General features: G+C 50.9%; 13 protein-coding genes across 13 annotated transcripts; 8 read left to right on the top strand and 5 right to left on the bottom strand.

Moving 5' to 3' along the window:
• Nucleotides 1-18: 18 nt before the first annotated feature.
• ASPGLDRAFT_52875 (cleavage and polyadenylation specificity factor subunit 5) lies at nucleotides 19-1,141 on the top strand. The gene is made up of 3 exons (XM_022547855.1): nucleotides 19-208; nucleotides 294-541; nucleotides 631-1,141. Exons 1-3 carry the CDS (start codon nucleotides 117-119, stop codon nucleotides 912-914), a joined length of 624 nt encoding a protein of 207 aa, XP_022395946.1. The 5' UTR covers nucleotides 19-116; the 3' UTR covers nucleotides 915-1,141.
• An 804-nt stretch (nucleotides 1,142-1,945) lies between these two features.
• On the top strand, nucleotides 1,946-3,254 carry ASPGLDRAFT_1507356 (lipase family protein; the record flags this gene model as incomplete). Its single annotated transcript, XM_022542182.1, has 4 exons — nucleotides 1,946-2,036; nucleotides 2,139-2,304; nucleotides 2,371-2,707; nucleotides 2,761-3,254. The coding sequence occupies 4 exons, from the start codon at nucleotides 1,946-1,948 to the stop codon at nucleotides 3,055-3,057; spliced, it is 891 nt and encodes a 296-aa protein (XP_022395945.1). The 3' UTR covers nucleotides 3,058-3,254.
• Nucleotides 3,255-3,450: 196 nt separating this feature from the next.
• On the top strand, nucleotides 3,451-5,111 carry ASPGLDRAFT_137267 (trehalose-6-phosphate synthase; the record flags this gene model as incomplete). The annotated part of the gene is made up of 5 exons (XM_022541514.1): nucleotides 3,451-3,751; nucleotides 3,803-4,172; nucleotides 4,222-4,598; nucleotides 4,656-4,998; nucleotides 5,051-5,111. 5 exons carry the CDS (start codon nucleotides 3,451-3,453, stop codon nucleotides 5,109-5,111), a joined length of 1,452 nt encoding a protein of 483 aa, XP_022395944.1.
• Nucleotides 5,112-5,418: 307 nt separating this feature from the next.
• ASPGLDRAFT_52870 (DUF3431 domain-containing protein) lies at nucleotides 5,419-7,166 on the top strand. Its single transcript, XM_022547854.1, has 3 exons — nucleotides 5,419-6,002; nucleotides 6,055-6,497; nucleotides 6,558-7,166. The coding sequence occupies exons 1-3, from the start codon at nucleotides 5,626-5,628 to the stop codon at nucleotides 6,767-6,769; spliced, it is 1,032 nt and encodes a 343-aa protein (XP_022395943.1). The 5' UTR covers nucleotides 5,419-5,625; the 3' UTR covers nucleotides 6,770-7,166.
• A 361-nt stretch (nucleotides 7,167-7,527) lies between these two features.
• Nucleotides 7,528-8,346, top strand: ASPGLDRAFT_70252 (putative dephospho-CoA kinase; the record flags this gene model as incomplete). Its single annotated transcript, XM_022549465.1, has 1 exon — nucleotides 7,528-8,346. One exon carries the CDS (start codon nucleotides 7,528-7,530, stop codon nucleotides 8,344-8,346), a length of 819 nt encoding a protein of 272 aa, XP_022395942.1.
• On the top strand, nucleotides 8,170-9,201 carry ASPGLDRAFT_1061443 (uncharacterized protein). Its single transcript, XM_022539502.1, has 2 exons — nucleotides 8,170-8,622; nucleotides 8,701-9,201. Exons 1-2 carry the CDS (start codon nucleotides 8,457-8,459, stop codon nucleotides 9,072-9,074), a joined length of 540 nt encoding a protein of 179 aa, XP_022395941.1. The 5' UTR covers nucleotides 8,170-8,456; the 3' UTR covers nucleotides 9,075-9,201.
• ASPGLDRAFT_40108 (uncharacterized protein) lies at nucleotides 9,143-9,846 on the bottom strand (the record flags this gene model as incomplete). Its single annotated transcript, XM_022545175.1, has 3 exons — nucleotides 9,143-9,319; nucleotides 9,373-9,729; nucleotides 9,781-9,846. The coding sequence occupies 3 exons, from the start codon at nucleotides 9,844-9,846 to the stop codon at nucleotides 9,143-9,145; spliced, it is 600 nt and encodes a 199-aa protein (XP_022395940.1).
• A 258-nt stretch (nucleotides 9,847-10,104) lies between these two features.
• ASPGLDRAFT_137304 (zinc-finger domain-containing protein) lies at nucleotides 10,105-10,868 on the top strand (the record flags this gene model as incomplete). The annotated part of the gene is made up of 3 exons (XM_022541519.1): nucleotides 10,105-10,449; nucleotides 10,519-10,686; nucleotides 10,740-10,868. The coding sequence occupies 3 exons, from the start codon at nucleotides 10,105-10,107 to the stop codon at nucleotides 10,866-10,868; spliced, it is 642 nt and encodes a 213-aa protein (XP_022395939.1).
• Nucleotides 10,869-11,025: 157 nt separating this feature from the next.
• On the bottom strand, nucleotides 11,026-11,778 carry ASPGLDRAFT_52866 (YjbQ family protein). The gene is made up of 2 exons (XM_022547853.1): nucleotides 11,422-11,778; nucleotides 11,026-11,352 (listed from the first exon to the last, which is right to left on the bottom strand). The coding sequence occupies exons 1-2, from the start codon at nucleotides 11,695-11,697 to the stop codon at nucleotides 11,194-11,196; spliced, it is 435 nt and encodes a 144-aa protein (XP_022395938.1). The 5' UTR covers nucleotides 11,698-11,778; the 3' UTR covers nucleotides 11,026-11,193.
• Nucleotides 11,779-12,185: 407 nt separating this feature from the next.
• On the bottom strand, nucleotides 12,186-12,946 carry ASPGLDRAFT_137350 (GFA family protein; the record flags this gene model as incomplete). Its single annotated transcript, XM_022541524.1, has 3 exons — nucleotides 12,186-12,303; nucleotides 12,375-12,627; nucleotides 12,712-12,946. The coding sequence occupies 3 exons, from the start codon at nucleotides 12,944-12,946 to the stop codon at nucleotides 12,186-12,188; spliced, it is 606 nt and encodes a 201-aa protein (XP_022395937.1).
• Nucleotides 12,947-13,896: 950 nt separating this feature from the next.
• ASPGLDRAFT_181253 (F-box domain protein) lies at nucleotides 13,897-15,933 on the top strand. Its single transcript, XM_022542990.1, has 2 exons — nucleotides 13,897-14,471; nucleotides 14,531-15,933. The coding sequence occupies exons 1-2, from the start codon at nucleotides 14,146-14,148 to the stop codon at nucleotides 15,858-15,860; spliced, it is 1,656 nt and encodes a 551-aa protein (XP_022395936.1). The 5' UTR covers nucleotides 13,897-14,145; the 3' UTR covers nucleotides 15,861-15,933.
• A 524-nt stretch (nucleotides 15,934-16,457) lies between these two features.
• Nucleotides 16,458-17,482, bottom strand: ASPGLDRAFT_85985 (uncharacterized protein; the record flags this gene model as incomplete). The annotated part of the gene is made up of 2 exons (XM_022550356.1): nucleotides 16,810-17,482; nucleotides 16,458-16,772 (listed from the first exon to the last, which is right to left on the bottom strand). Exons 1-2 carry the CDS (start codon nucleotides 17,068-17,070, stop codon nucleotides 16,458-16,460), a joined length of 576 nt encoding a protein of 191 aa, XP_022395935.1. The 5' UTR covers nucleotides 17,071-17,482.
• Nucleotides 17,483-17,760: 278 nt separating this feature from the next.
• On the bottom strand, nucleotides 17,761-19,332 carry ASPGLDRAFT_181250 (ferritin-like domain-containing protein). The gene is made up of 4 exons (XM_022542989.1): nucleotides 19,152-19,332; nucleotides 18,819-19,097; nucleotides 18,249-18,766; nucleotides 17,761-18,184 (listed from the first exon to the last, which is right to left on the bottom strand). The coding sequence occupies exons 1-4, from the start codon at nucleotides 19,237-19,239 to the stop codon at nucleotides 17,882-17,884; spliced, it is 1,188 nt and encodes a 395-aa protein (XP_022395934.1). The 5' UTR covers nucleotides 19,240-19,332; the 3' UTR covers nucleotides 17,761-17,881.
• Nucleotides 19,333-19,389: the final 57 nt, after the last annotated feature.

Raw genomic sequence — 19,389 nt, 5'->3', positions numbered from 1 at the left:
TCCGCCTCTACCCCCTTTCGAACTACACATTTGGCACCAAGGAAACGCAACCAGAAGAAGACCCGTCGGTACTGGCCCGTCTAAAGCGCCTCGAGGAACACTACGATCAATATGGTATGAGACGGACATGTGAGGGTGTTCTTGTGTGTCATGAGCATAATCATCCGCATGTGTTGATGTTGCAGATTGCGAATGCGTTTTTTAAGCTGTATGTGCCCCGGCACTTGAATACCCCATTTGAGAAGGGGAATGATAGACGAAGGAGTATACTGATATGTGTGATGTCGGTGTAGACCAGGGGACTACCTGCACTACGAAGACGACGAAGTCGACGGATTCAAGAAACGGCTAAACGAGCGTCTTGCACCGGTCGGATCGCAGTTCTCTGGCGAGGGCGTCAATGAGGATTGGGAGATTGGCGATACGCTTGCGCAGTGGTGGAGGCCGAACTTTGAGACATTTATGTATCCGTTCTTGCCGGGACATGTGACGAGGCCTAAGGAGTGCAAGAAGTTGTATTTCATTCAGTTGCCAAAGAAGAGTGCGCCTTCCCCCCTTCTTTTCCACTTCCCACTTATTCTGGGGTTATTTGGGTATGCGTGATTGTTGCTAATATGGAATCGTGGTTAGAGGTCCTCTCCGTCCCCAAGAACATGAAACTCCTCGCCGTGCCCCTGTTCGAGCTGTACGACAACACGGGCCGATACGGTCCCCAGCTCTCCGCCATCCCGCACTTACTCTCCCGGTACAACTTCGAATTCGTCGATGAGAATGATAACGTCGTTGCTGCTACCCCGGGGACACCGTTGCCCGAGGGTCAAATCCCGAAGACCAAGGTGCTTGCGTGGGATGGCCAGGATGAGGGAATGGCCGATTATACCGAGGGGAATGGTGGGGTAGACATTCAGAGTTAAGATAGCACATGAAGAGTCAGGTTATCCGGGTAGTAAGGATTTACTCCGGGGTCGGAGACGGATGTTTGTCCTCTGCAGGAACTAATATCGGGGTTTAGGTGCATCGCTTGATCGTCGGTTGGTGTTCTAGGAGCGCTTCTTTCTCTTTTATTTCGTTTTATGATCAGGTTTTTAATTCATGATTTTGACATGTACTCTGTATATCAACTGTCTACCAAGATTCCCGGATGTAAATGCTCTATCTAGCTATACCATAACGAAGACGAAAAAAATGCCGAAGCATGAAACCTACCCAATCCGATCACATGCAGCCCTGCAGAAGTAGCCCCGGAGTAGCCCCGGAGTAGCCCCGGAGAAACTAAATTAAGTACGAGGGGTCAATTCCTCTGCATCAGCACTAATATCCCCGGAGTAAATGCTATCTACCAAGACTATCATAACAAAAACGAACAGGAAAAATACCTCAATGCGACCACTCGCAGTAGCGCCGGAGCCGTATCCACATCACATTATATGCAGGTTCACCTTGGCGAAGCACATAAGCAAATTGCCCAAGCCCTCCCCATAAAAAACACCCAGACACTTACATATTTACCAACCAATCTGACAGACGATCTTCACATGTTCCTGTCTAACCTTCTTACTCGGGAACGGGATTGAATGTCTATCAATGATTTGTGCCTTTCGGGGGCGTACGTAAACGGCCAAGCCCGTGTTCTGTCGTATTATGTATATTGGCTTTCTGGCGCTGCCAGCTTGCGGCCGGGTTGGTGTGGGATTTCGAGTCCTGCTAGCGTTGTAAAGTTACTACAATCCCGTCTCACCCCACTCGGGGTGGCCAGCCTCGGCGGAGAATGAGGCTTTGAAGCATGAGTGAGTACGGAGGGGGGATGGATGGGGTATAAGTATAAGATTCCGCGGTGCATTCCTCCTCACTTGAGGGATTTGAATTCCTCTGTGTTTGTGCTTGTGCTTGGAGGACTAGCAGCAGCGGCAGCAGTTTTTGTCGATATAGACATAAAGAAAAGGGAATGAGGGTCTTCAATCGGCTATGGGCTGTTACGGCCCTCGCGGTATCGACAATCGCTGCTCCAACCCCGAATCAGGGGTTGGTGTCGAGAGGTATGTACTTACTTACATTCCTGAGATAATTCCACGCCATGTCATGTCGAGAGATGCATGGACATGGGCATGTGTTAATGATGCTGAACTGACCGTATACAGCCGTTTCATCCGACGTGTTGCAACAACTAGAACTCTTCTCACAGTATTCAGCAGCGTCCTACTGCATAGCCAACATCAATTCCACCGGCGATAAACTAACATGCGAAGCCGGAAACTGCGCCATCGTGCAAGAAGCCGAAACAACCACGCTCCATGAATTCGAAGCGTACGTCCTTTCTTTTCCCATATTCATACACGCACATGTAGAAAAGGCAAAGAAATGCTGATAAAGAGAGAACAGCGAAAACGACGTCGGTGGCTTCCTCGCCGCAGACACAACCAACAACCTCCTCGTCCTGTCCTTTCGCGGCTCCCGCACAATAGAAAATTGGGTCGATAACATACAAATTATCCGGAAGGACGTCCCCGATATCTGCGCTGATTGCGAGGTACATGGTGGGTGGTGGGGCGCGTGGCAGGAGGTTGCGGATGTGTTAACGAAGAAGGTTGATGATGCTGTGAGCCAGTATCCGGATTATAAGTTGGTGTTTACGGGACATAGTCTGGGTGGTGCGCTGGCGACGATTGCGGCAATGGTGTTGAGGGATGCTGGACATACTATTGATTTGGTATGTTCACCTCACCAGAGATGAGAGATGAGATGGAGCTGACAATGATGCAGTACACCTATGGCTGCCCGCGCGTCGGCAACGAAGCCCTAGCCGAGTATATAGAGGACCAAGGCACCTTGTACCGCGCCACGCACACCAACGACATCGTCCCCACCGTTCCATGGCTATACAACCAGTCATTCCCAGAATACTGGATTACGAGCGATAATGATGCGACGGTGACCGCGGCGGATATTGAAGTTGTTCAGGAGTCGGGGTCGAAGGATGGGGATGAAAACACGGAGGGGGTGGTGCTGGGAATTGCTGCTCATTTGCATTATTTTGGGGATATTGCTGGTTGTTACTAAGTGCTGGGAGGGAGGGGAGGGGTGGTATCCGACAGTATTTTCCGCTTGGATTTAGATAGGGTTACTTTATTGAGATGGCTGATGACGTCAACACATGGCCTTGAATATATTCAATGTAGAACTCTCTGAGGATTTAATAGATTAAGAAGAGGCAATTATTATCCACTCGTTCAATTCTACGCTTAGACATGCTTCAGTGCATTGCGTGCAAATCCGGCTTTGCTGGCCAATTGCCCGACGTATATCATGCTGACGAAAAGCAAACCTGCAGAATAAAGTGCACCGTGACATGGATCCCCGACGCTTAATCATGATTCGCTTCCGCAGCAATCGATAGAGCCATTCTTTCTTTCTGAAAGGACCGTTCCACTAACATCCTTCCACCGACACACCATGGCAACCGTAACTGAACACCGCGAGCGAGCGCACAACCTGATATTCGTCTCGAACCGCCTCCCCTTCACCATAAAAGAAGGCGATGGGATCATCCAGCAGGAATTGTCGAATGGGGATCTGGTGACCGCGTTGGCTGGACTGGTCAAGTCGTCGAATATACGATGGCTCGGGGCGCCGGGGATTAAAGTCCGGGATGGGGAGGAGAAGAAGAGGGTTTCTGATAAGTTGAAGGAGACGAATGCTATGGCTGTTTTCTTGGAGGATACGCTGGCGCATGAGTATTATAATTTATTTTCGAGTGCGTGTGCGGATTCTGGTATTTGGTGATCGTAATAGCTGACATCTGCAGATTCGATTATTTGGCCGGTTCTGCACTACCAGTTCGAAGTGGGCTTTAATGAGAAGGCTTGGGAGTCATATCAGCGCGTGAACGAGATATACGCTGATACCATCGCTGCAGAGGTTAGCGATGGGAATATTATCTGGATACATGATTACCATCTCATGCTTGTGCCGAAGATGCTGCGAGCGCGATTAGAACAGCAAGGGAAGGATTGCAAGATCGGGTTTACTTTGCACGCGCCGTTCCCTGCGCAGGAGTTTTGGAGGAATATGAAAGTGCAGGGGGAATTGGTGGCTGGGGTGCTGGCGGGTGATGTGGTTGGGTTTCATACGGATGAGTATAAGCGGAATTTTATTAAGAGTTGCGCTAGTGTTTTGTGAGTGGCCTTGACCTATGTGTGAGACTGTGACTGATAAGGGGAATAGAGGCGCGCGAACTGATGTTGCCAGCCATGTTGATTATGATGGACGCCAGACGTTCGTTGATACGTTTACGCTTGGGATTGATCCACAGAAGTTCAATGATTCTATGCAGGATGTCCGTGTGCTTGCGAGAATCGATGAATTGGAAGAGATATACGACGGTGTTAATGTCATTCTCGGAGTGGATAGACTGGACCATACGAAGAGGTTATTGCAGAAGTTGCAGGGCTACGATTACTTTTTCGATTCACATCCGGAACTAATAGGGAAGGTGACATTAATTCAGGTCCTGCTGCCCAGTGCCCGAGAAGACGGAGATGACTACGAGGAACTCGAGACAAAGATCAACGAACTTACCGTGGAGATTAACAAGAAATACGGTACGCCATCTTACTCTAACCTAGTGCATCCTATACTGACGCAGTCTAACAAAACAGCAACCCCAAACTGGTGCCCCCTCATCAACATGCACCACCAAATAACCTTCATCGACCTCACAGCCCTAATGTGCGTCTCCAACGTGTGCTTCATGGCCTCCCGCCGAGGCGGCATGAACCTCGTAGCATCGGAATACGTCGCCTGCCAGGAGAATAGACACGGGGTGCTGGTGCTGTCCGAACTCTCGGGAGCAGTGTCGTTTACGAATGCCGGGAGTATCACGTTTCATCCGTCGAAGATGAATGAGGTTTCGGAGGCGATTTATACGGCGATTATGATGGGGGAGGGGGAGAAGACGGAGAGGTATGATTATATGAGGTGTTATGTTACGACGCATACGAGGTATGTTCCTACTTGGAAAATGAAGAATGAGATGAGCTGACATGGTATATAGTGCGAGGTATGGACGGGAGTTTATTAATTCGCTGTCGCATCGTGCGCAGATTGATAGTTGATTTGGTTTTGTGTTGTATGTGGCTATTTGGAGCATGTATAGTGTGGTATCTATTTGGCTATATGAATATACAGCAATTAGATTGTATTCCATGCTTCATTGTATGTATTATTCCAACATCAAGTGCCATATAACTACCTGCACGGAGTACGGGGACACTATGTAGTTAGCGATCCACGGATCCACTTACAGGGTCTGGCCAGCTGTCAGTCCGGAGTACATAGTTATGTCTCATTGACATGTTACTTACAGCTTCTAATCATTGACTTTTCATGAACACAATACATAGTACAGAGTAGTAACTATAGAATGCTACTAAGCTAAGAACGATCGCCAAGGAAACTTCCGAGTCCGACACGCGCGTCGAACGACAAACCTCCGTCCCTCCAGCCTCGACTTTTCTCCGAACAAGACACGCAGACATGATTTCTGGTTATTCTCGATTTGCATAACAATTATTCTCCAGTGTATTCCCCAGAGATTCACTTCTACTCTAATCGCAGAACCAAGCCAGCATGCTCTTCTTCGGCGGCGGCCTCCAAAGTCCTCGCCGTCGCAATCGCGAAAAATCAATCCTCATAACTATCTTCATCATCTTCGCAATCTACTTCCTCTTCTACGCCAAATCCTCCAATCGCGATTTCGCCGCCTACGATGAAGAGGCCGTGTTGGAGGAAATCCGCCGCTCCAGGCCCGCCGGCTCGAGCTCGTCGCACAACTCGAAACCACTCATACGGAAGAATATGGTCGTCGCAAGTATGAAGAAGGATAATACGAGTTGGCTGTTTGAGAATTTCCCGGATTGGCATAAGAGTGTTTATGTGGTGGATGATGGGGATGCGGAGTTGACTGTGGGGGAGAATAAGGGGAGGGAGTCGATGGTTTATTTGACGTGCGTCCTCAACTATACAGCCATGTGAGTGCAATGCTAATATTTGGGCTAGGTATATCATCGACAACTACGACCGCCTCCCCGAATCCCTCCTCTTCGTCCACTCCCAGCAATACCAATGGCACAACGACGACCCCTACTACGACGGTGTCCGCATGCTCCGCAACTTCCAAGTCCCCTACCTCCAGAAACAAGGCTACGTGAATCTGCGCTGCGCGTGGGTTCTCGGATGTCCCGTCGAAATCCGTCCATACGCCGATACCCACCGCGAAGACGTGCACGCGGGTGAATACTTCAAGACGGGCTTCATGGAGTTGTTTCCGGGCGTGGAGGTTCCGAATGAAGTGGGTGTTTCGTGTTGTGCGCAGTTTGGGGTTACGAGGTGGAAGATTCATGAGAGGCCGAAGAGTGATTATGAGAGGTTTCGGAAGTGGTTGGTGGAGACGGATTTGAAGGATGAGTTGAGTGGGAGGATTATGGAGTATTCGTGGCATAGTACGCGGCCCTCCTCCTGTTTGCGTATGTTAAGCTTTAAGCAGGTGCTAACGATTGCAGTGATCTTTGGAAAAGAGCCCGTTTACTGCCCGACGGCTGAAGAATGCTACTGCAACGTCTTCGGGCTGTGCGAGCTTGACTGTCCGACTGTGGGATCTTGTGATGGTCGTTATGCTCTTCCACCGTTCTCGTCGTTGCCAAAGGGATGGCCGTATGTTGGATGGAAGGGTCAGGCGCAGGATCCTAACAACAAGGGACTTCCTGAGGCATGATGGTCTATCTTGGATAGCTATTATCTTCGTGATATGACTTCATGATCCACGACGCAGAACGCGAGAGCCGTTCCACTGTTCATACCCAGAGAGCGAACGACTCCTGAGATATGCCGCGCCTAACGACTGACTCGATTGGATGGACGACGAGGTCCCGGCGAGCTACTCTCGCAACGGCACTATTTGTACCAGCATCAGTTGGAGTCGCGCCACCCCCAACGCCTACGGGTACGGTTACTGAGAACCGAGAGAAGGATAATGTCTTCGACAGGCCTGCATACATACAGACTTTGATATGATATGATATCACTTATGGTTTTATGTTTACTGGACACTAATGTAGAAGAATTTATATGTCAATTATTGCATGCCCTTAATCCTAATACCAATACTAATTCTATAGACTCTTGTCTGTTTATCATTCTTTCGTAGTCATCGTAGCAATTCCGAATGCATGGTTGATATTCCAGGAAATCGAGTACATGGTGTCCCTATGCAGGCTGCAATCGGCCGAGGTCCGCATATCAACGTCAATTTCGACCTTCACCTTTACCATTCTCTACTCACACTCTACTATCAGAACAACCCAACTAATCACCAATTTAATAATCTCAGCGCCGGCGCTGAACCAATCTCTACTCTACTCTACCCTACGAAACACAGAGTTACAACCGCAATCCTCACCCAAACTCCGAACGTTACCTGTGTTGCGACACCACCACCACACCACCACCACAAAACTACAATCCACAAACACAATGCTAATAATCGGCCTAACCGGCTCCATCGCAACCGGCAAATCAACCGTCTCCTCCCTCCTCTCCTCACCCCCCTACTCCCTCCCCATAATCGACGCCGACACCCTCGCCCGCCGCGTCGTCGAGCCAGGGACCGCGGGGTACAAAGCCATAGTCGAGTATTTCGGGCCTACGACGCCAGACCTCCTACTCCATGATGACAATGCGAATGGGGAAAGTAAAGGAGGGCCGTTGAACAGACCCGCCCTAGGGAGACGAGTGTTCGGGGACAGCGCTGAACGCAAATGCGACCGCGGCGTTCTGAACGGGATTGTTCATCCGGCTGTACGGTGGGAGATATACAAGGCCCTCCTGACGAATTATTTATCCGGCAAATGGGCCGTTGTTCTCGACGTCCCGCTGCTCTTCGAGAGTGGCCTGGATCTCCTCTGCGGAACGGTCGTTGTCGTTGGTGTCTCCGATCCAGCGGTGCAAATGGCGCGGCTCCGCGCGCGCGACGCACATCTTTCCGCTGAAGACGCGGAGAACCGGGTCCGCAGCCAGGGCGATGTGAAGGGGAAAGTTGCTCGTGCGGAGTCCCGGGGCGTGGATAGTGCGCGCGGGGTGATTGTTTGGAATGATGAGGATAGGGGGGCGCTGGAGGGAGAGGTGAGGAGGGCTATGGAGGGGATTGGGGGGAGTAGTCCGCGGTGGTGGGCTTGGGTATTGTTGGTTGTGCCGCCGGTGGGGGTTGGGGTTGGGGTTTGGAATGTGGTGGTGAATTATTTGGGGATGAGGAGGTGGGAGGGGAGGGTTAGGGAGGAGAAGGCTAAGCTTTAGTGTGTGTAGATGTGGTTGTGTTGTGCATTCACTGTATCTATTACTTCTGTAGCGATGTTTACATGGTGTTTTTTTCGGGTTGACTTCTACCTCGTCCTACTCAAACCATCATGGCTTGTCCCTGCTGGGTTGGAGATATCACTATCCAAGGCCTGGAAACTGAAAGACCTCGTTTGGTTCGTAGTGTGTCGACTGCTGAGCCGCGTTCACCCTTGCCCAGGAGCGTCAGCCGGATGAACCTCGCCGCGAACGAGTACAAGCTCCAAAGCAGCTCTGGTAAGTGATCTGAGACCGGACAACCTAAAACCATGAGGGCTATGGCCATCCGGTACACTAACTCAGGTCAACTGACAGAGAAGACGCGCGGCACAGACTCAAAAGGAATACTGAGACAGCCGACGACCAAATTCCCATTCGAAGACAAGCAATACCTCCGACCACACATCACGAAGAGACCGCCGGATCGTTTGCGCGCTGAGATTGGAGTCGATTCCGAAGTCCCAGCTTCTGATGTCATCAAGGTCCACGCTTATAGACGACGAGGAATCCCTGTGAAGCAGGATCAAGATTTGAGTCTGGTGTTTGACAAAGCTCCGATCAAGAAAGGCGATGTGGTTGTTGGAAAGACGTTTGCGGAGTCGAGTTTGGCGCGTCGTGATAATCGTGATACCAGGGAGAATAAGAAGAATAATGCACCCAAGAGAGAAGCCAAGTCGCCAGAGTGGTGAGCGCGTTGGCGGGGTGAAACCGGACGAGGGAATAGCAGCGATTGATAATAACCATACGAGGCGATGGCTTATTTGTGCTTGCGCTTCTTTTGCGCACTGTTTCCAGACAACCCTCCACGACCTCCTCCTCCCGATATGCCAGCTGAAGATTTGGCCTCCTGCTTCATTTCAGCCCTGAGTTTACTCCTTTCCTCGAGCTGAGTTCCGTTCAATTCCTCTTCGCCAGGATTTCCATATGCCACACCCTGTTCCGTCAGCAATGTATTTCGAAATGCCTCAATGAGACTGAAAAGCATACCGTCTTCTTCTTGTGCTTAAAGTTCCCATAAGCCTGTCTACCCCCATAACTCTCTTCATCGTCATCATCGTCCAATGACCCAGCCGCGACAACAATCGGCCGCGCAGCTTGCTGTACACCCGGATAATCAAGAACCCATTCCGTATCTCCGGCTTCCGCAGCTTGTTTCGACAATGCTTCCCTGCGCTTTTCTTCCTCCGCGGCAATGGCAGCTGATATTGCTTCTAGGTCCGAGGATGGTTTTGCGGCAGGTTCTGGGGATGCTTCGGTGGAGAGTCTGGTGCGTTTGGATTCTGGGGTTCGGGTTCCTTCTGTTGAGGTTCGAGATTTATTAGCGGCTGCAGAGCGTTGCATGAACTGGTTGAGTTAGCTATGCGCAGCAATTAGAATGGAAGAGAATTCACATACCCCCATGGTCATCAGTCGCGACGACATGGTTTTTTCTGGCTTTGCGCCAGTTTTGGCGGCAGACATGGTGCAGCGTGGTAGAATTTCAAAGTAAATTCAGGTAAAAACAATGTAGAAAATAGTATCTATTGCTGCTGCAGTAAAAATGAGGAATCCGAGAAAATTGCGGCGATTACCGCTCCCACACCTTTGATTGGCCAACGTAAGCGCGACAGCTTCCCGCAAACCTCGCCCTTCCATTCTTATCGTCCCCGACTAAACCTCCCGACCCCTCCGCCCACGACCTCTACCAGACCGTCCAACCCCCCCCCAAAGGCACACAAAATGCTGCCCATCGCTCGCAGCCGGATCGCGGCTCTCTCCTCGACATGCCCCCGATTCCTTGCCCGGGCCAGCTATTCGACCACCGTCCCTCGTTTCGGCGAGAACTCCATGCAAGCCAATGACCCCAACCCGCCGACTCCCAAGCCCAACGTCTCCGGTACCAATGCTACCCCCGTCGACGCCATGGGATCGTGGGATTACTCGCTGCAGGAGGAACCCGAGGTGGGCGAGCGGAACCGGCAGCTGCAGGCTCCTAACCGGGCCAACACATGGGCTGCGAGCCAGCAGCCGAGAGAGAAGGCTATGACTGGTCCGCGGTTTGAGCAGACGATCATGGAGTTGCAGGTGGGCATTTCCCTTGCGTGCAGTTAGGCTGTAGAGAGTGACGTGATGTGCTAATGGCTATGATTGTAGCCCCAACCTATGGCCGCTATCGAACTCATCCACAAGCAACCCGTCCGCTGGACCAACACCAAAGTCGTCAGCTGTGACGGCGGTGGTGGTCCTCTCGGCCACCCCAAGATCTTCATCAACACCGACAAGCCCGAGATTGCCACCTGCGGCTACTGCGGTCTTCCTTTCGTACGTCCCCCATATTTGTTCAGTATGATATACCTGCGTGCTAACTTATGCAGGCCCACGAGCACCACCGTGCCTACCTCAAGTCGTTGCCCGCAACCAGTTATCCCCTCGAGCCTACCGGTGACGCCGCGGAAGTGAACGAGGAGCAGCGTGTGACTCCGGAGGGGCTGGAACAGCGGTAAAAGAGCATTTGATTTTGGCGTTGATGACTTTCTTTTCTTTAATTATTTGCCCGGATTGGGTTTATGTACAGAAGTGTATCAATGGTTTAGAGGATACTCTGGTAACTGAATTGCCGCGTAGTTATACATATACAGCACTCTGCACCATGGAGATGTGGTTCATTGATCTAGTACTGAACAAATATCGAGACAGAATGACATGAAGTATATACTTCCCCACACTACCGTCCACCAATGAAACCGCGTCCGTTTATAATAAGCATAAATACAATATCTGCATCACATCGTACACTCATCACAACCGTTCTTCAATCCTTGAAGAAAGTCACGCCTTCTCACCCTGAATCGTCGCAACAACCTTGCGCGAGTGCCGACTCGCCCGGAACTCCATATAATAAATCCCCTGCCAAGTACCAGTGTTCAAACGTCCGTTGGTAATCGGAATCGTCACCGAAGCACCGACCAGCGACGACTTGATATGAGCCTGTCATCCCCCATTAGCATTCCACCCACAACCACAGCCATATCCATATGGAAAAAAGGGTAAACGCACCGGCATATCATCCAGCCCCTCCGCATCATGCCTATAAAGATTCCCCTTGTGATCCTCGGGCGCAACGCGATCCAGCGCATCGCTCATATCAGCGCGCACGTCATCATCCCAGTTCTCGTTCAGGGAGAGCGCGCAGCTCGTGTGCTGCACGAAGAGGGTTAGGAGGCCGACTTTGTAGGAGCGGAGTTCGGGGAGTTCGGAGACGACGTGGTCGGTTATGAGGTAGGAACCGCGGGAGCGCGGGGGGAGGGTGAATTGTTTTTGGGTCCAGGACATTTTCTCGTTTTTTCGGGGGTTGAGGTTAGGTGTAGTTGGGGCTCTTGGGATGAGGTGAGGGTTTGGTGTGGTGGTGGAGAGCTTGTGGCCCGTTAGTTTTTTGTTGTGAGGATTGCGGGATCAAGTGGTTGTAGTAATGGTGTAGGTTCTCTGGTGGTTTTAGAGGGGGGTAAACGTACCTTCAGTAAATGTCTTGAGATGGAGAAGTTGAGATGCAGATTTTCTGCTTGTCGCATTCGCGGGGTGGAGAAGACCGGCGGCGACGTCATTCGGTGAACAGGTAGTAAACTACAAGTACACTACAACAGCAACTACTACAACTACTTGAATGTACACACAGCCGAGTATATGCTGGACAGTCGATTGATACAGGGGTATTGATATTGATATGCTTTCAATTGACAAGCTCATTCATAACTGTTAACAAGACGCTTCTGACAAGATCCGTGCAACTATACAGACACCCTCGTTCGAGTAGCACATCTCAACTACTCAGGCTTCACATTCCCATAATCATCCAACAACTCACTCGCCTCATCCATCCCCGCCCACTTGGGCTTCCCATCCGGAATCTCCACCATCCGTTTACTATAAAAGATGTGCGACCTGCCCGTTACTCCCGTTAGCCCATCATCCCAACCCATCCCCCAAAATCCAATCCGGGAAAGAAGACGCACGAAACCTCAAAACACCCCCTAACCCTATCAAAGTCCTCCTCATCCTTCCCAAACTCAATACTCTCCGGAAACAACAAACACACATTCCGACCCTCATCCATAATCGGTGTCCGGCAGTACGAACACGATACCTTTGCTGGGACTTCGTATTCGCGCGTGTAATGCGATGAACAGTAGAATTCCAGCCCGCGCACGCCCCGGTCAAATGTTATGCTGGATTTGGGGAATATGGCGGCCCATTGGAAGGGTGCGCCTGTCCCCCAGTACCCCCGTATTAGCACAACCCCGTCCATCCACTGGCTCGAAGCCAGTCTGATATGGTTGCTGGGGGAAATACCGTGCATCAACTGACACCCCCTACAATGACAGAACTTGGCTTTCAGCGGTCTCTCCATGTTCAACGAATAACTAATATGTCCGCAATGGCATTTGCCGCGCCATTTAATCTCACCAAAGTCCTCGGGGGATTGGATTAGGTATGGAGGACGGTATTTCCAGGCTTCTTCTTTGGGGAGGGGTTTGTGGGTTGCGTGGGTGCCGGGGGCGGCACCGCACGCATCTTTTGTGGCCATTCTGGGGGTGTGGGAATATGTTAGGAGACGGGGGGCTATGTGAAGATTGGTAGACGAGAGGCGGGAGAGCGCTGTACGGGGGAATTGCTTGAATAGCATGAGTGTGTGTCCGGGTGATTGTATAGATTTGTCTCTCACTTGTCCAGGTATGTAGATGTATGGCATGATGTCATGGCGATGTCAGGCTGGACATATGTAACAGCGAGAGAATCCAGGAACAGAGCATAATAGATAGGGTTGTATCTGACATTCCTTTGCCAGAGTTATGCCGTAGGTGATTTGACATGTTATGCTCAGTGGTAGATACGGAGTACTCCGTATAGAGCATAGATCTAGACTTGTTCCAATTGACAAATATTTGCTATCATTGAGCAAGTAACACAGATCATGATCAATGCAGATTCAAGACAAGGGTCTTTTAATGAAGGCATGCCAGCTCAAAGAAACCGAATCCGTCAGCCTTGCAGCCTTGTGTTGATGCAGGCGTCTTTCAAACTGGGCTACCGGGCGAGTCCGACCCCTGAATTGGGCAGACATGCAGGTACAGTCAGATACACTCATGCTCATTAGTTAACCAATCTGTAGTTGTCGATATCGATGTTCATATCCTTCCGGCAGTCTGGTCCCAAACAGACACCTCAGGCACGCAGCAATCCCACGGGAGCGGCCGAAGATGAAACCACCAATAAACACGTCTCAATTAGACAGAAACACGTTTTCTTTGTGTTCTTTTTTTAACCGTGATAGACTGCAGTGACGTCTTTTGTACCGAGTAAGCCAGCGCTAACCCTTAGTACTGCCCAGTGAGCCAGTGATGCAAATAGCCAAGACAGCCAACCGGTGCTTGAAACAGGCGCCCCTGAGCTTGGCATAACCAGGAACTGGAATTACTGACAGGCAGTGGACTATTAATGGACTGGTGGTGATGCATCACCACCGGCAATCCTGTCAGCCCGGCGGTTGGAAACAAATGCAGAACAAAGGCTGGAAGAGGAACCCCTGACAATGAGAGGTTTTGAGGCGGGTGTGTGCATTTGTTAAGAGCACTCTCCTAAAAAGGCAGCCGTTTAATATCTCATGTGCTCCCCGCTTTATCTCCTACATATTTATCTCCTCTTCTTTCCTTACATTCATCCTTTCCACACTCTACTTTTTCACTCCTTCGATGCCTACCTGACATACACTCCTTATAATCCACCATGGGCTTCTTCAGTCGTTTTCGAAAGCGCTCCAAGAGCCACTCGCGCAACGCCGCCAAATGCTACGACAACCTCCGCATCAACGCCAACACCTCCCCGGATGGTGTTCCTTCCGTCCCTCCCCTTGGCCGCGATTTCACCAAAGACCTCCCTCCATCGGTTCTGGCGCGGATTCTGTCCGCCGTCTGCCCACACACTCAGGATGACTCCTACGATACCTCCGAAGAATCCATGACCGAGGATGGCTGTATGCTCTGCGACATGCGCGACCTGGCCCATTGCGCCCAGGTATCTAGGCGATGGACCGTGGAGGCTCGGAAGCTGCTGTACGCTTGACAAATACATTCCCGATTTTGTGTCCTTTACTGATAATCTGCTGCTTTAGGTACTGTCACATCCGCATCGACCCCGTCCACTACTGCGAACTCGAAGAACAACTGGCCGAAAAACGAAAACGCCGCTCCTTTTTCGATCGCAACGGCGATCCCATCGACGCACCGCAAGTCCGGCTGCAGCTCCTTATGCGAACCGTGCGAGAGAACCGAGACTTGGGAGCCTGGGTGCTGTCGCTACGGATGCCATATATGACCCGGGAGGCAAATAAGGCTGGAATCGCCCGTACTGTTTCTGTGTTGCCTAATCTGCGCTATGTCGATCTCCCCAATGGCATCTTCCATGATGACCAATCCTGCCATGCTCTGAAACAGGAGTTGATGGCACGGTGTCCGGATCTTCGTCGGATGAGCTATCGGCATGGGGCCGAGGGGAGCTTTTCGCAGGTGTCTGGGACGCATCTTTGGGGCAATCTGGAGGTCTTGGAGTTGTCGGGGTTGTCGATCGAGATGAACGTTCTACGGTTCAGTTTGGGCTCGTTTCCGCGCTTACGGGAATTGACTCTGGAGGATGTCCCGTTGCTCGATGATTCCGCATTCATTGTCTCGGAGGCCCTCCCTCCTTTCCCACCGGTTCAACGGCTCACGCTTCGCGATACCCCGAATGTCACGGCAAGCGGGCTTGCCTCGTTCTTTTCATCGCCCTCGAATCGAAAGGCGTTGTTGAACCTGACCCTGTCAAACACAGGGGTCTCCCCGGCCACTCTGTACAGAATCCTAGATGCAGCACCACAACTGTGCGCACTGTCCGTCGTCCAAAGCGTGGCCCGATCATTCCCCATCGACAAAATCCGCCCACTAGCATCAACCTCCCTCCAAACACTCCACTACGAAATCAGCCCCGCCACCTCCGCCTCCTTCGGCATGCTCCCCGTCTCCGCATCCTATTACAGCTACCTGATCACTTCCCTCACCTCCAACTGCCTCCCGGCCCTGCAAGAACTCTACGTCCGCGACGCAACCTTTCCCGAAAACCTCATGCTCGCACCACCACCACGCCTCTTTGGCGGCGGCGAGAACGGTCCGCAGTCGCTCGCAGGTGTCCTCTCCCAGCCCCTCAACGTGTACAGCAAGGGTCTGGACGAATTGGAATGGAACTTCACGCCCTACGAGCCACCAGCCACGCGCGGTCGCCGGGACAGCACGACCCGGCCGGTGAGTTTCCACGACGCGCACCTGAGTAAGTCGTGGGGCGGGGGTTCTAGGAGAAGCGTGCTGGTTGGTAACGGCTTTGGCGGGTTCCTCGCCGTGCCGGCGGAGGATGGCCGGCCTAGGAGTAGTGGGGGATTTAAGAGGGATAGTCGGCAGGATTTGTGGAGGTAACCTTTTTGCCTGGAATTGGACGGCGTTGTTGGGATAACATTTCGTGTTGGATATTTCTTTCTTGCAAGCGGGTACTTCAATGCATGATACGGGATAATGAGCATATACCCTTCTTTTGTGATTATTTAGCTGGTATAGCAGTTGGTGTTTTTTTTTTTTTTTTTTTTTTTTTTTTTTTTTCCCAAAAAAAAAAAAAAAAAAAAAGAGGGGCCATAGAGAAAAAGATGCTCAGGTACGTCAGAAAAAAAGAAAATCTAAATGCCCCTATTTTCCTTTCAGCCTGCCTATTTTTTTTTTTTTTTTTTTTTTTTTTCTTCCAATCCAGTACATTCACAAGGCTGGCAGGCTTTCATTGAATAATCCTGTCTTGAATCTGCATGATCAGAGTAGGGATGTCAGTTGATAGTGAACTGACTGCATTTATTTCTTTTGGTATGTCCGGCATGTCTCTTGTGTGGCCTTCAACCTGTCCCAGACACCTGAATACTCTATAACCATCTCACAAAGACCAGAACCATCAACTCAACCCCGTCGGCGAGATCCTACACCCATGCCTGGTATTAGAACGAATGATTTTAGCGGTGACAGTGTCTATGCTTATGGATTTGCTGTAGGATATCTAGGAAGTAGGAGGTGTATACCTGTCATGCTTCTAGGAGATAGACCCAGGGCTACCTCAGCAAGGACATTCTTAAAGGTATCACCACCCGCGTCAATCCATTCATGATCATATATCTCATCCTCAATAAGAGGGCTATCCTTACCGTAAATCCCAGCCATCCACTGAAAAGCACCCCGCGTAGTATTCCTCGCCGCCTTGTGACTCAAAAGAAGATAGAAAGATGTCAAAGCTGTCCCTTGGTAATCGGATTCTGAACATATAGTGGCCACATCCGGATAAAACCCGTCATCCTGCAGAAACTAATTGCCAGCGAATTCCCACACCCACGCTCAGTACCGCAAAAAAAGTGGTCTCTGCAGTCTTGATGTATGCGAATCTCCTGCGGGAGGTTTTTTGCAGTGCGATCTCGCCGGGTGGCTTCCAGGGACTATTTCCTTGATCTAGACTGGTGCTCGATGTGAGGAATAAAAGTCGCCAGACTTCGGCGCGGGACATGAAACCAGACGAGCGCAGCCCTCGCTGCTGCCCAGTATTCTGGATAAATGACTGCTCGTGACCGAGCCAAGCAGCGGTACTCAAATTCATCATGGACAAGCCCGACTCCACATAGTAAACGACAAAGCCAAAAAGCTTCGTCAAGGCAGCACCAAGATAAAGAGGGGCTGGATTCGGTCGACGTGATATGCATCCCCTGACGATTGCTTCTTGGTATATATGCGCTTCGTTTAGTGGACCATTCTTTTATGTTGAAGTCCCAAAGCGGGGGCCAGACCCAGGCGTGGACAAGGTTGGATGGGATATCCGGTTCCCAGAAACCGCTGCGAATATGGAAAACATGTTGAAGCAGGATGTCGGTAACGCGTGGCGTTGTTGCGTGACCGGAATAACAGGGGACCATATTTTCTCGCTTCTGGCTAGGGCTCGGATGATTTCTTCACGGGTGGGGTTTACAGGGTCTTGCTGGTTCATCGTGTCGTGTTGTGTTGGTTTTGCCGTTGGGGTAGTGTGGGAGGAGGATAGTTGAAAAGTTTTGGGATCAGGAGCACCGGCATTAAATGCCACCTTAGACCTGTGCCGACTAGGAATCATGTAAGGGTCAGATATAGTTATATTTTCGGTGGGCTTTATTCTACCATTTTGGTCGGAAAATGGCGGTATAATCCTGTGATTTTACATCTAATTCCACGTATCCACGAAGACTAGTCTTAGTACATTTTACTCTCTTAATCGTAGAAAGATGGCATCAAAATGATATTCAGCATTCAAACAAATGTGCAGACACGTATTTCAATATAATTATGAATATTATAAACATTAATAACTCATCGGATATCCAATGGACTCATTACCACACAGTATTCCTTCCATATTAACACAAAAATATACACATTCCATCGCATTAAACCATCATAGCAGCAGCAAAAAGCGCACTAAGACCCATACCAGCACCGACAGCACCGCTCATCGTGTTCTTAGCAGCAGCTCCGGTGAACAAAGACGAAGGAGAGCTCATCGAGGCACTAGGGGTCATCGATCCAGAGGCCATGGGCATCCAGCCGGAGGGCATAGCCATGGAACCAGAGGCAGATGGCATCCATCCGGACATCGAGCCAGAGGCAGAGGCCATGGGCATCGACATCGACATCGACATCGACATGCTGCTGTCCATACCCATGTTACCGCTTTTCATCATGTCTGAGACCTATGAGACCTATACTGTCAGTGATCGTTTCTTGGATACCGCAGGGGGTTATGGTGGTACACACCTCAATAATAGCAGGACCAGCAACAATGTTATCATCGGTAGCCTGCTTGTCCCCATGAGTCAAGACAACATAGCTCTGACCCATAACACCCTTAGGAACAGTAACCATGAACTTTCCATCACCCTTATCCTGAACAGATGTCCACACAGGACCAGTAGCAGTGATAAACGCAGCATGCACATCCTTTGTGTTCATCTTTTCAAAGCCCTTGCCGGCCATCAACTGCACCATCGAGCCGGTCATGGCCTTGCCGCCCGCCATCGTGAGCGACGGGAAAGCCTTGACGGGCAGCATCATGTTGCTGCCGGGGCACGAGGCGATGAATGGCGAGGCGACGGTGTAGACCTCGTTGAAGTCGAGGGGGTTGTCGAAGGGCTGCGCGGCAGGGGCTTCGCCTTGGGCGGCGCGGAGGTAGGCGCTGTGGCGCGCTTCGACGGTGAGGATGCTGCCGGCTGCGGAGAGGTAGGTGGCGTTCATGATGTGGGCGGCTGCGCCGAGGTAGGCGCTGACACCGACGCCTGTAGTCATTAGTATTTTTTATTCAATCAATAACCTGAGGCAGTGACATACCCTCCAGCATGCTACCAACAGCGAGGAAACTCTTGACATCGGTCGCCGGGAAAGAGTATGTGCATCTCTCCACCGGCTTGGCACCAGCAGCAGACAAAGCCTTGGTCAAGAAGTCCTCGTGGGCTTTTTCATCCTCCGCAACCATCTTGATGTTGGCGAAGAAGGTAGGGTCCTTGAATCCAGCGGCCATAAAGTCCGACTGGGTGTAGTTCTTCAGACCCTGCTCGTAGAAGGAAGCCTCCAGGTGCTCGAGAGTCAAGGCGTACTGGAGGATGTCGGCTAGACTTGTTATTAGCATGGTTGATGAAGCAGTTGGGGTGGAAGAAGACGTACCGTCGGTGATATCACCACGCTTGGCAACAGGGCCAGCCTGGACGAGGCCGGCGGCGGCCAGGGAGATCAGAGCGTTGGAGAACTTCATGATGACTGAGATGGATCTTGGATTGCTTTCAGTTCTGCTCGAGGCAATGAATGCGCTGTGGTGTGGAAGGGTCGGATTCGAGGGAGAACAGGGCCGTATATATAGCATTGCCGAGACTTTTCATTTTAGCAGAAATTTCCCTTAACGTAC

The sequence above is a fragment of the Aspergillus glaucus genome (assembly GCF_001890805.1).
Source record: "Aspergillus glaucus CBS 516.65 unplaced genomic scaffold ASPGLscaffold_33, whole genome shotgun sequence".
Lineage (NCBI taxonomy): Eukaryota > Fungi > Ascomycota > Eurotiomycetes > Eurotiales > Aspergillaceae > Aspergillus > Aspergillus glaucus.
Note: the sequence above shows the minus strand (reverse complement) of the source record. Positions and strands in the feature narration are given on the sequence as shown.